The sequence below is a fragment of the Amblyomma americanum genome, chromosome 7 (assembly GCF_052857255.1).
Source record: "Amblyomma americanum isolate KBUSLIRL-KWMA chromosome 7, ASM5285725v1, whole genome shotgun sequence".
Taxonomy (NCBI): Eukaryota; Metazoa; Arthropoda; class Arachnida; order Ixodida; family Ixodidae; genus Amblyomma; species Amblyomma americanum.
The window spans coordinates 82,429,932-82,444,198 of NC_135503.1; the positions used below are offsets into that span (position 1 = coordinate 82,429,932).

The following is a 14,267-nucleotide window of genomic DNA, read 5'->3' on the forward strand; positions in this document are numbered from 1 at the left end:
CCCAGAGCCATTTTCAAATAACTGCGCCCCAAATAACCGAGCGCAAGGCCAGGAGATTACTCGCACGTATTTTATCACCGGTGAGTACACGGCGACGCAGGCGATCGAACCCCTCACCTGCCTTATGCGAGGCGCAAGCTCAAACCACTGGACCAGTGCTGCAGAGTTAATTATTCATGCCTAATTGTGACATGACATGATGATCAACAACAATGTATTTGTGTCCTCCGTAATCATACATCTGGGTGTGACCATAAATATCATGATTGCTGGTACATATAACACCTAAAATACCAACCCAGTGTGAAAGCGGCGCCACAACACCGTAAAAATACCCCAACATCCTCATTCTGCAATCGCATAAAACTCACCTTTTAGTCTGTGCGGTCGGGAAAAGCGCTATTGTGTTTACGTGGACCCAGTCGTGTTTACCGGATTCTAAGATCCAGCTTCCTCCATGAGAAAGATCGGTTAGCATTGCCATATTGCACCCATTGCGCTTCTAAGTATACCGTATATAGTGAAGTATGCTACGTAGTCTTGCAGGGCACGTTTAACGTCACGGCTCAAATGGACTAAACTATTCATAATACATGTTCCTTCGCCCGCAAAAAGTTAGGACTTCTCAAGTTTCGGATGGGCCGTTGCCCTAGTGCACTAAGCCTGAAGGCATATAAATCGATTGTAAGGCCAATTCTCGAATATGCCTGCATTGTATGGGACCCCTACACTACAGATGACACCCAAAAACTAGAAAAAAAGCAACGTCTTTCGGCTCGCTTTATTTTCAACCGTTACAGACGCCTAGGCTCTCCTTCCAGACTTAGAAATGCTTGCAGATAGAAGAAAGAAAGCCCGTCTCAATTTCCTGCATTCATTATACTTTTCTCGACTTGGTATTCGACCCGAAGATCACGTCTCTAGTGATTCTAGATGAGCCTCGTGCCACAAGCATACTTTTAGCCTCGAATCTATTTTCGTACGCACAAATACATACAAGTTTTCTTTTTTTTCAAGAAGAGTTTCTGAATGGAATGGTCTACCGCAGAACTCTCCGTTGCTTTATAATCATTCTTGATATCTTCACTGCTGGCTTAGTTGCTGCGCTGTAACCGTGTTTTCAATTCTGTTTTTGCATTGTTTACTTTGTGGCATTTTTATTGTTCGGTACTATCGTACTTGCTTTGCTTCTCCCCTGTATGTATTTCCCTCGTTTGCGTGGACATGCAGCATGTCCGCAGTATTCAATAAATAAATAAATAAATAAATAAATAAATAAAGTAAGTCTAGGATGTTTAAGTAGTGGTCCTTAGAAGTAAAGGTATATGCGAGACAGAGAAACACATTTAAACCAGAAAAGAAGCCGAGGTTTCCAAAAAATTTTCATTTCATGGAGATGATGTCGAAATGTGACTTTTTCATACGGCTCCTCTTGTTGCCTCTCCTTCTGAGTCCTCTCCTATGCTCCACTGGCTGAAAACGTACTGGCAGCTGTAAGCAAATTATGACTGCGGCGTTCACATGTGTGTGCTTTCAAGTGCTTTTTTGTGTAGCAGACAAGTTTTTTTTGCGCTCCCTTGAGGGCGTTACATTTTGTAAAAAAATTAATTCTTGGCAGATCTGGAAGATGCAGTGTGTTTGGTGACAAACACTGGGGTTTCAGTGTGCGCTGTGGGAGAAGGAATAGTCAAAACTGTTGCTTTTAGATGATATTCTTCATTCCAAGTGCACTTTGATTACCCAAAATTTGCAAAGCTAGGGTGTTACATGTTTTCATGTTGGGGCTGAGCTGACCTTTACACAAGTTTGAGACCCACGCTCCATTTAGCAAGTCAGGCTGAGGTGTTGGACTAAATATCTCCTCCAGCTCTCTTCCGGTGTGTGTTAAAGAAAGGGCATGCATGGCAGCTTTACCTGTTCGAAGGGTGTTGAGCAGGAAGCCGTATGTGTGTATATACTATTCTAAGAAATAAACATCTTTCTTACTGTATTTTACTGGTCCTCATGTAGTAGCGTACCGTACGGACTTTCTTCTCTCACGACCAAGAAAAAGAAAGAGCAACAGATTGACATTATCATAAGAGGGGCATATAAAACGGCGGTTAATCTTCCGCCCAGCACCTCAACAAAAAAACTTCACGCCCTTTGCCTTTTCAACACATACACCGAACTCTGGGAACCAATCCTCGCGTCACTAAACAGTCTGACTGCGACAAACTCAAGCCGGCCACGCCCTTCTTCGGCATGTAGACAGGACAGCGGACATACGAGCCCTGGATTCTCAATCCTCCCTAGAGAAACAACAAAGAAATAAAATGAAAGTAGCTCTGACACCGAAGCATATGTGCAAAGATGGCCACACTGGCTGGCGCAAAGCAAGAATTTCCTACCTACGCAAGCGAGTTGCATCTCCGTCAGCGCGGGGTATGTAGACGCCGCGGCATACCCGGAACACAATAAAAACGCGGCTGAAGCGATAAATTTCCTATTCTCCGCGATGCTGGTTGCCTTCGTCATAGACGACTGTCCAGTGGCGGTGTAAACCGCCGCTCTTGCAATTGACGTACGGCAATGGGAAGCGCAAGGGCGCAGCGCTCATGAGGTCACGGATTCATAGCAATCCTTCAAGAACTTCTTGCGAGGACTCGTCGCTACACTCATGGGTACCCAACACTTCAATAAACCCCACCAGATTACGCGGACCTCTGGTCACGAGGGACTAGAGGGAAATGAAAGGGCGCTTTGTCACGGATCTCTCCGGAGAACACTCTGACTGAAAGAATGGACAAGGCGACGGGTGTACCGACACAAACGCACATTTAATATACCCTGCGTGGCACACACACTAGAACACAAAACTAACAAAACTAACACAAAACACAAAGACTACAAATAAACACGACCCGGGGACAATGCTACTAACGTCTACTACTAGTGGTCTACTATTAGCGGTCGGCGTTCGTGCTCACGGTTGGTTCGGTGTGGCTGCGGCGCTGTATGGATCCAGTAGGCGGCGTCGAGGCGGCGTTCGCCGTGCTTGGACTGGCGTCGCTGGCTGCGTCGTACAAGCGCCAGGTGCAAGCGCCCGTGGAGGTGATGCCGGAGTTGTTGGCGTTGGGGGGCAACACACGGATGGGTGGCAACAGCGCTGGAGACACCCCTGGCCGCAGAAGGTGGTAGCGTCCTCTGTTGAATCCCCGGAACGGGCTCAGGCACGGCAGGTAGTCCACGATGCGGTGTCGTAGAATGCGAGCTCACCGGAGCAGTAGCCGGCGTCGCTCTTTTCCAGCCGATGTGTCCCTGACCTGCCGGAGCCTCCGCTTCTCTGCTGTTCCCCCCTGTGCCTCGCTCTCACTCGCCCTTTTATAGCCTCGGTGTTGGTCCACGTAAGCCTTGTCTTCTTCTCTTCTCCACCAATCATCTCTCTTCACCTCACCGAATGAAAGGGCGGATTCCTTAGATCGAGCAGCAGTTAACCAAGCGGGGCCATCCAGCGCATTCCAATTCATCCCGATTCCCTCCACGTAGTACGAACACCTATATTTCCAGCGTCTTCAGCGCAGAAAATACCCTCAGCCTCACAGTAAAAATTGCACACCCAAGACGCTATCTCCTGGCGTCAGATCCAAACGAACACATTCCCTCATCTCCAAAAACTTCACCTCATACACCCAACACTGTACCCTGACACATGCCCATGGTGCCAGGCCCGCCCAACACTCTTCCTCATTTATGGGGATGCGGAGCGAAACCAAACCACTTATGGGAGGCGCTCGTATCGAGGACCGAAGAGCTATAAAACAGGTTTGCCGTTTTGACAGCTCCAGCTGATGGAGGCCTGGAATGAGGTCCCGACACAGAATCCCCTTGAAACATTCCCATATTTTTAATTATTAAAGATTGCTAGCTCTGCTGGGTCGGCCTGCCGAGAAAATCCGGAGATAAACTAATGGCTCAGCCAACGACTGAGCATCGTGGTTGGCGGCTCTATCCGGCATCAAACCACGGGGACCAGGAAGAACTCCCCGATAAGGCACGGGCATCGACGACATGCCCATGGAGTCCTGGACCACGGACGCCAACCACATGAGTCTCTACCTACCCCAAAATTTCACTTAAACACTTTCACCACCACCAACGCGCATCGTTTTCTCTTCGTCGCGCGTGCACGTGATTCGGTATATGGTTTCGAATCAATACTCAGTTGTTAGCAAATATTTCCCGTCAGGTACAGTTGTGGTTCGATCGGCGCCGTCCAGGCGTGCTCGTTGTCCCGAACATTGTTATATAGGAAGGTATACGGAGTTTAACGTCCTGAAGCTATACGTGGGCTGCGAGACGGCTGTAGTGGAGCGGTTTCCGATAAACTTCCACCTCCTCGACTCTTTAGCCTGCGCTAATGCATGGGCCATAGCTATCACATTATTTGTTAGCCGTTACATTTATATATGGTACCCTTTGTTGCCTCCCGCGTCTACCTAGCTTACCTTGGTTAGAGCACGAGTAGCCGAAAATAAGATATGTGTAGCAAGACTGCTGTTTTAATGCGGACAGGCATGTGCTGCAGCCCACAGAATCGATCGCGTCCAGTCGACGCAGCCAGCCGGTAGAGTGGTGGCCGCTGTGCGAACTCTGTGAGCACTCTTGGGCGCCCTAGCCCGCCCGCCGAGACAGTACGATCGCCAGGATCTGAGGTGCCTCCGGAGTGGAAGACGAGAGCCGTACAGTGCGGTTCCTCCATGGCCGCGCTTCACACCGGACAGCGAGTGGTCATGCGAGCGCCGCTAGGTTACCGCTGATGCCGCACCCTGATGAGCTGGACGCGGCACGTTGTTTGGCGGAATAGCAGCTGCGGCTGAGGCACAGCCCGATATTCGGTGGAAAGCAGAGGCGTCCGCAGTGTCCTTGCTCTCTCCGGCGTCTCCTTTGCCGCAGAACTGCATCGCGTGGTGTACCGGCCGGGCAGCGTCGATGCAGTCCCCGGGCTGGGAAGTCCACCCGAAGCCACAAGAAGCCACGGCCCCGGCCGGTGCTTGGAGCGCCGCCGCCGACCCGTTGCAGAGGCAGCTTGCAGAAGCTGCCGGCAACGGCGACCATCCTCGATGGAGGCTGGCGCCGCCGTAAGAGAAACAGCAACATTTCCAGCGAAAGCGAGACCCTTACGGCGGTACTGGGGGTCGGCGCTGACCACATCTTAATCGGCCACGTGCTTAGCTTCTTCTGAGGCGCCCGTGTTCCGCGGGTCACGAGGCCTCGAGGAGCGCGCCCGAGACGGAGGCCGTGCACCTATTCTCTGTTTGCCGCCTTTTCTCGCGTGAGCTTGAAAGACACAGACGTATCGAATTTGCTCTGACACCGGGGGTCCTGAACCGAGGAAACACCGGCATGCGCTCATTGTATATTGTATAAATAAAACCTCTTCCTTCTCAGAGAGTTTTTCACATCCTTTTGTGTGAAGGATCAAGGACATCCAGATAAATATTGGTGAGATGGTTCATAATGCACACCGAAATTCGTTGCTTGTAGTCTACAATTTTGAATTCGAGTAAATTTTGTTTGTGGCTGGAAAAGAAATTCTTGCTTAGCAACGTTAATGAATCCAGATAAAAGAACAGCGCAAGAGAAATATTACAAAATAAAATTTGTCATTGTATTCTGTTTCTCACCTGATTACAGCAATTTTAACACCTACAAACTTTCGCTTCTTCGCGAAAACCTCTAATGATGCTCACGTACCTAGGCAAAAAAATTTTTTCTTTCAAGAAAAGTGTTGAACCTTCATCACGCAATTTGCCAACTAGTCCGTTAAAAAAAATTCAGCGATGGTACTTTTTGCACGGTGGGAAATTTCGCCTGGAATGACTCAGTTGTGGACGAAGGACGCACTTCGCATCTTTATTCACAACGGCAGAGTACACACCAACCTTGCGGACAAAAGGTCGGACCCAGTCCGCGTGGTAGACAGGAGCACTCGGCAAGGTGCCGTGCCCTCATCCCTCCTCTTCAACCTTGCGATAATTAAACTGTCTGGAAAGCTTAACCTAATCAATGGAATTCGAGACGCTTTCTATGCCGATGACATCACAATCTGGAAAACACAGAGAAAACTTTTACAAATGGAATCCCTACTGCAAGTAGCTAGCTCGGGCTTAAATATACACCCAGAAGTTGGAATTCATTTTCTTTCGCCCATTACGTGTCCTAGAGGTTGAAAATGTCAGAATTTTCGGGCTTCTCATCAACAGCCGAGGAAACAACGTGACAGCCGTGGCAAGATTAGACCTTCACAGACCAAGTGGGTCGATGCATCGGGCGCATCACCCATAAGTCATCTGGAATGCTCGAAAAGGCACGCTCTGCCAGTGGAGGCATTGGTGATCAACCAGATTGTCTGCCAGGTCCGGTATCTCAAGCTCAAAAAAGAAAAAGATGTCAAAATGTAGACATCATCATACACAAAGCTTACACTTTTGTCCTCCCAGCGTCTATAAGGACTTCTCCAACTGCGATCCAGAACACAAATGGCGAACTAGTCGACGCTTATTCACTGGGACAAACTATACTAGACTCGCCACCACAAAAATAGGTACACCAGTCCTCGAAAATCTCATCCCATATTTTTATGCGCACCGCCGAGGACAGGGTCGACCTCCCAATACAAAACATCGAGAGGCAAACTCGAGGCCAACCCCTCCCTTAAAACATGCACCCAGCACAGCACGAAGGACGTCCAAAGTGCAGAGCCACTGCAATTGAAAAAAAACTACGCTCATCAAGGGATACATACTATGCCACTGTACACGGAGCCTCGGCCGGTCAGAAGTTGTAGCCCCCCCCCTTCCCTTACTGAAGTAGGGCAGGTTGCTATCGCCGTAGCAGCGATAAAGGGAAGATTACCCCGCAAGTAGCACGTATCCTTGAAAACACACAACACATAGCAAAAATCTAACTCCTTTAGTTTGTGTACCGGCCAGCAAGGAGCGGTTGGGAATGAGTTTGCACACACTGTCGCCCAGCGTTTTTCACCCGGATTGATCATTTTCTTCCGATGAGACAGTGTACTCAACATACTCCTAACATCTTCAGATATGCTGCAGCACTAGACTCTAACGTAAAAGGTATCTGCCCTCCAGCTAAGGGCCTGAGCAAAAAACAGGAATTTCATCTGAGGCGACTATAAGCCTAGAATTTTACTGACCCGTATGGATTACACGCCATGAACCTTACATCTTTCAGTAACGGTTGCTAATTTTTCTGGGTGACGGCGGACCTACATGGTATGGCGTAGGCCTGCCGAGAAAATCCGCACAGGAAATAATAGCTCTGCCAACGACTGAGGGGTGCTATGCGGCTCTGTCCAGCTTCTAACCTCGCGAACCAGGAAGAAATCCGCAATAAAGCGCGGGCACCGGCGACAGCCAAGGAATCCTGGACTAAGGACCCCAACTACATCAGTCCCTACCCCAGGATGTCACTGTCACTTTCACCAGCATCTACGCGCGGCGTTCTCTTTTCTTCGCCGCGCGGACCCGCGATCCGGTATCCGGATTTTAAAGAATGCTTAATAGTTGGCGAAAATTGTTGGTGGTTCGATCGGTGCCGTCGAGGCGTGGTTAAGCTTGCTGCCTACAACGTTGTGATATGTGGGAAGGTATGCGGCTTTTAGCGTCCCGAAACTGTGCGTGGGCTGCGAGACGCCGATTATTTCCACTACCTGGATTCTTTATCGTGCGCTAATGCATGGGTCCCTCATGGACCATGTAACTTTATATACCCGTTGAAATTATATGTACGCAGCGATGGCGTAGAGATAGAGCATCCGCCTCGCGTGCAAGAGGACCGGGGTTCGAATCTCGGTGCCACGAAACTCTGCACCGGGTTTCCAAAAAAAAAAACCAACAACCGGGCCTGGGGTGCGGCCTGATCTCGCTGACGAGAACCGAAAACGCACTCCCTCACCAGAACAGGATTTGGCCACCTTGATGTAGGTAGTACTTGGCTACAATTTTCTATGAACAAATCAATTAACCCTCGGCCCTCAGCACCCGCGGCTGTGCAACTGTCAAGGCTGTGGTAAGACCTCCGACGCAGCATAGGGTGCTAAGAATCTCTGGCTCCGGATAGGCCGCCATTAGAATCTAAACCTGGCAACGTTTAACGCTATCACCTTATCCAGTAAAGCCCGACTGTTCGAGGAACTAGTGGGTATTAAATGGGATGTCATACGGCTTATTGAGGTTAGGAGGACTGGTGAGGCGTATGGAGTACTGAAGTGTGGGCGCATGCTGTGATATCGAGGATTAGAAGATAGACGAGAACTACGTGTGGGATTCCGTACCAATCAGGAAAGAGATTGCAACATAGAGGAGATTCACGGTATTAATGAGAGTGTGGCAGCTATTGTAATTAGGCTCAATGGAGGTGCAAGCTGAAGGTGGTGAAGGCCTACTTGCTTACATCCGTTCATGATGACCACATCGTTGAAAACTTCTATGAAGACGTGGGATCGGGAATGAGCAAAGTGAAATCATTTTACACTGTACTGATGGGCGACTTCAATGCGAAGTTAGCCAACAAGCTGGCTGGCGACCAGGAAGTAGGCGACTATAGATTATGTTCTAGAATAGCAGGGGAGAGTTGTTAGTAGAGATCGCAGATAGAAATAATTTACGGAACATGAATACGGTTTATGGTTCTTATGGTTTAACGTCTCAAAGCAACTCGGGCTATGAGACACACCGTAGAGAACGCCATCGGAAACTTCGACCACCTTTGGTCTTGTAACGTGCGCTGACATCACATAGTACACGGGCCTCTTGAATTTTTCCTACATTGAAACTCGACCGCCACGGCGGGGATCGAACCCGCTTCTTTCGATTGGGTCAGCAGCCGAGCACCATAACCATGGAGCCACCACAGCGGCCGGATCATGCATACTCTTCCGCCAATGAGAGAGCAGGAAGTGGAAGCGGAACAGCCGCCATGGTGAAACTAATAATGAAATGGACTTCATACTATGCACTCAGTTTGGCATCTCACAGGATGTAGAGGTCCTCGGAAAGGTGCGTTGTAGCGACCACATAATGGTAAGTTCTCGAATTAGCCTAGATTTGTAGATGGAACGGAAGAGACTAGTGAAGCCGAATCCCATTAATGAATTAGCGCTGAGAGGGAAAGAGGAATTCAGGATTTAGCTACATAGCTGATATACGGCTTTAACTGAAGATGATGAGCTTCGGGTTCAAACAATGAACGATAATCTCACGGCTAGAATTGCGAAGTACGTCGTAGAAGCAGGTGTTACTATGGTTCGACTGGATATTGGCAAGCTATCTCAGGAGACGAAAGATCTTGATTAAATAACGCGAAAGCATGAGGGCGTCTAACCATACAGACAGAATAGAACGAGCAGACCTACCGAAGTTAATAAATTTGCGCAAGGTAGCTGACATGAAAAAGTTTAATAAGGAGCCGGTAATCGACATCCCTTAAAGAACGTAGGTAGCCTAAAAGCGGTGAACAGGAAATTAGGCGTAGGTAAAAACCATGTGTATGCGTTAAGAGACAAAGAGGACAATGTCATTAGCAATATGGATATGATATTTAAAGTAGCCAAAGAATTCTACACAAATCTCTACAGTAGCCAATGTAATCAGAGTGTTAACGACCGATTGGATTGGAGCAAACTTTATTTGTGCCTGCAGTTAGGCGCTCGTGCGCCCCGACGAGGGCTACGTCGTCTACGAGGTTGCCGTTACTCGGCGCGGATCTCCGCTCGCCGTTGCCGGCTCGCTTGGTCCCTGCCTTTCGAGCGCCCCGAGGACCTGCTGGATGGCCCATAGCTGTTGGTATTGGTCGTTGCTCTTCGCGGCTGCCTCCAACCGCGGCGGGGTTGTTCTTGACCTTGCTTCCTTTGGATTTTTGATGCAGTCCCACAAGATGTGCGTGTGATCTGCCATCTCCCTCCGGCAGACTCTACACGTATCGGTCGGGTAGGTCTCGGGGTACATGCGATGCATCAGTCCCTGGCTCGGTAGCGATCCAGCCTGGAGCTGTCTCAGTAGTACCGCCTCCGCTCGACTCAGCCTCGGGTGCGGGGGTGGGAGAGTCCTGCGAGCCAGGCTGTAGGCCTTCGTGATTTCGCTGTAGTTCGTCATGCGGTCCTTGGCCCCGGACCAAGTCGGGCGGTATGTTGCCGTTGCGCGTTTGGTTAGCGCTCGCGCCGCTGCGTGTGCCGTCTCATTGTGGTTCTCACTGTGTTCCGACGCGTCGCCCGCATGCGCCGGAAACCACTTGATTCTTACTCTTCTGTCTTGCAGTTTGGTCGCTCGTAGTACGCGCTCGGCCTCCCTGCAGACTTGGCCTTTGGCGAAGTTTCGCACCGCCTGTCTCGAGTCACTCAGCACCGTGTAGCAGTCTGCGTCGGCGATAGCCAGGGCGATGGCCAACTCCACCGCTTTTTCCGCTCCGGCGCTTCTCACGCTCGCTGCCGTCCTCGTGGCGCCGGTCGACGACTCTATGACGACCGCTGCGAAGGCGTTCCGTTGGTATTCGGCCGCGTCCACGTACGGCGCGTGCTCGTCGTTGGGGTGCAGGTCGATGAGAGCCTTGGCCCTCGCTGCTCTTCTTTCTTTGTTAAACTCGGGGTTCATGTTCTTGGGTATGGGGTCCATTCTGGTCTGGCGTCGGACCTCTTCGGGGACGGGGAGCTTCATCTCCGCCTCGTTCGAGTGTCCTATTCCCAGGTCGTCCAGTATCTTCCTCCCGGCTTTGGTCGTGGACAGCCGCTCCAGTTGAGAGGTCCGTTGCGCTTCGGCTATTTCTTCGAGCGTGTTGTGCATACCGAGTTGTAAGAGGCGGGTCGTGCTCGTGGACTCGAACAGGGCGCCGTCTTGTACGCTCTTCTGATGATTACATTGATTTTGTTGCGTTCGTGTTGCAGCCATCTGTGGTAGGCTGCAACGTACGCGACGTGGCTGATGATGAAGGATTGGACCAGCCTGATTAGGCTCTCCTCTCTCATGCCAGCCTCCAGGGAAGTGACTCTTTTGAGGAGTCGCATAGCGTTGGCCGTTTTTGCAGTGAGACGGGCGATGGTTTCGCCGTTTCTTCCATGCTTTTCGATGGCCATGCCTATGATCCTGATTTTGCTGACCTCAGCTGGCGTTCGCATCGCATGCCGGTTGATCGGAGATACTGAAGAATTTGCTCTTCGGTGGGCACATCAGCCTGCTTCGGACTTCGCACCGAGCCATCAGTCAAGCCTAGAAATCCTCCAGGTACCAGGTGCTGCCCAGGACACGCCATCGTTGACAGATTCCAACAAAACGTGCTCCGCAGCGGCACTCAGTCCGGCCGGGTTGGGCGCACAGTACCCTTCCAGTGAGCTTCCAGCGTTGTACGTGAGGTGGCAGCACAGGAAAATGAAAAAGGCGGTTTCCGCGTAACGTACGAGGTGGCGCTCCCGTCGCCGTTCCCTTTCCTCCATGAGGGAGACTTCCCTCCGCGCCCAGCCGGTGCTGTGTGACCGCCGACAAAGATAGGCCGGGTCGAAATGGAGGAGGGAAACAGGTTTTCACAGACCAGACCTTGGAAATTGAAAAATACCTTGAGCCATGGTGCTCTTTGGCCACAGATTGCCTTGCGCCATAAAAATCCATAATCGTCGTCGTTGTCACATTTGTATTCTTTGAACCTTCGCTTGCAAGCAGTCTGAATAATTTCCTTTTACTCTGATTGCGGGTCGATATTCCAATTGACACAGACCTCTTGGGGCAAACAATTCGCTTGCTATACATATGACACTAATACCGAAGATCTTATCTTATATACCTGACATGATCACGAGTCGAGGAAGTCACCAAATCAAACCAGGAAAGCAAGTTCAAGATAGTTCTGCCTACAACGAGCGTTACTATATGTGAAGCAATAAAGTGAGCAGTCAAGACAAAGAGCGAGAGAGGGAAGAAACGTTCTCACGATGCGATAGCAATGGCAATTGCAAACAACACGGCGCGCACTATGATAAAGCAAACACATAGCCCCACAATCAATCTCGACCCGCTAGCATTATCTCCGAGCCGTGGCCTCTTGATGACGTAGCGCTTGTGCGGGTCTTCCGGTGCTGTTCCTTCTTGCGACGCGGTGCGTCGAGCGTGTTCTTCATGTAGTCCACGCCGCCTTTGTTTTCGGCAACGGGAACGATGCTGGTCAGTATTAGGACTTCGCGCTTCGGCGAGAGGACAAGCTGAGGCAGCATCATCACAAATAAAGCCGCTGCAGCGACGGCGAAGAGGGCATTGCCATGTCCCATGCCCGGAAGCGCGAACAGAAGGGCAGCGCACGCCGCTCCCAAACGACTGAAGCCGAAGAGCCAACAAATCGTCGAACAGCGGACGGAAGCGGCCGTAACACTCAAGGCACATGTGATTATGAGGACGTTGCACGCGTATAGCAGCGGCTTGACGAATACGAACAACACGCTGGGTAAGAAGTCGTGTTTTCCCACGAAGGTGTAACTTACTAAGCAGGCGATGCCGCCAAGCGCACCTAGAGTTGCACCCAGAACGCGTGGCGAGGTTGCTTTCCTGGCCGCAAGATAAAGCAGAGCGAAGGCCGAGAAGTTTGTGCCGCTGGATACCCACTGGAACCAGCCTTTTCCTTCTGCCGAAACCTTGACTTCGAGGAGCCGTAAAGCGAACATCGTGAACGTAACAGCGAAACTTGAGCCAAACAACACGAAGGCGCGGCGATGCAGTTCCTGCCCTCCAACGGAGTTTTCTCCCGCTGTTAAGGCGGTGTTCAATACGTGGAGTCTCATCTTTGAGCGTTTCCAGAATGTCCATCATGATACACAGCGGGAATTGGTTCTCCTTAGCCGCGCTAAGCATCACCATTTCGGCACTGGATAGGTCTTTCCTGGCAATATAGCAACGTGGTGACTCGTGTGCTACGATGAACGCGTACAGCGTGAGGACCGTTGGTGAGAGGATGAAGCTCTGCATTGTAATCCAGTCATGATGTCTCCGCAGCCGCCCCACAGCAAACCAGCCTTCGGCCATCAGCATACCCATCGCCATGGCAGTGTACAGGTGGAGGCTGCGGTATGCGTGAGTCGAGGCCTCGAAGAGCAGCGTGGAGGAGAGCACCGTGACCGTCGCGGCGCAGCCCGAGTCGAGGAACCTCGAGAGAACGTAGACAATGTACGAGGAGCTGAAGCATCCGCCCAGCGTGGCCAGCTGCAGGGCCGCCACCGTCGAGAGGAGCACGGACAGTCGACCGACGCGGTCCGCAATGAGTCCGACGAAACTAATGAAGATCAGCGATCCCGCGATGTGGATGGCGTGAGCCAGAGCGAAAAGCGGCCTCCTGTGGCACACCAGATCCCAGCGGCTTACTACGGACCTCCTATCCTGTTTCGGGTAGTAGTCCCACTTGGCGCAGTCCAGAATGCGCGTGTCGTTAGGGTCGCCCGAATGTGCGTAGACGGTGCAGTGGCTGAAACGCCCACCAGCTTCCAGAGGGATCGCCAAGTTCTCCCAGGAGAGAGCAGGAATCATTACTACGCCCTGCGGCTGCTTGCACCAGTGGTCGGCGTCGCCGGAGATGATGCGGAAGACGAGTGCGTGGCAGTGCATCGCACACATGGATACCGTAGTAAGAAGGAAGAGCCAGCGCTGGAATCTGCCATGGCCGAAGATGTCCCCGCTCTGGAAACACTCGCTGGTCACTAGGTCGACCTTGGCCAGCTTCTGTGGGCAGAGCAATGACATCCTTGCGGTCGTTCTTGCTGCATTCTTGTTGTTGCCTGAAATATGATGGCACATACCCATGGTGAGGGATTGGCCAGGGTTTGCTGCCGATTCAAACAGGGAAAGTCTAATCCGGGTTTATCTCAAGCGTCTCATAAATTGAGATGATTTTGAGTGACAAAAGGAAATCACGAGTTTTGAGAGAGCTTGAGGATATCGGAATGGAAATCAGGGAGCAATGCGGTACGAGTAGAATAAATAAATTTTGAGAATTGTAACCCTCGTCACAGTGCGAGCTTCCTGGATTCCTGCCCGTTTCTTTTCTTCCGAAACCGGTGCATTACCACGAGACTGTGTCTACCACTACTAGAGTAGTGCTATCCCAACTGTACCTCTAGCTCGTGGTTAAGTGCAAATTTAGCAGTCACTGATGTCATGCAGCTGTTCCGTCATTAATGTGGAATGTATTGTGGTATATTGTCACAAGGATAATTTTCAGCGTATATTTTCGGAGAG

General features: G+C 50.8%; 1 protein-coding gene across 1 annotated transcript in view; it reads right to left on the reverse strand.

Moving 5' to 3' along the window:
• The window catches only part of LOC144097875 (solute carrier family 22 member 13-like), a 39,021-nt gene extending 25,249 nt beyond the window's left edge, over nucleotides 1–13,772 (reverse strand). Inside the window, exon 1 of the mRNA XM_077630485.1 lies at nucleotides 12,809–13,772. Within this exon, the coding sequence (XP_077486611.1) occupies nucleotides 12,809–13,772 (964 nt within the window). The remainder of the gene's footprint in view (nucleotides 1–12,808) is intronic.
• Nucleotides 13,773–14,267: the final 495 nt, after the last annotated feature.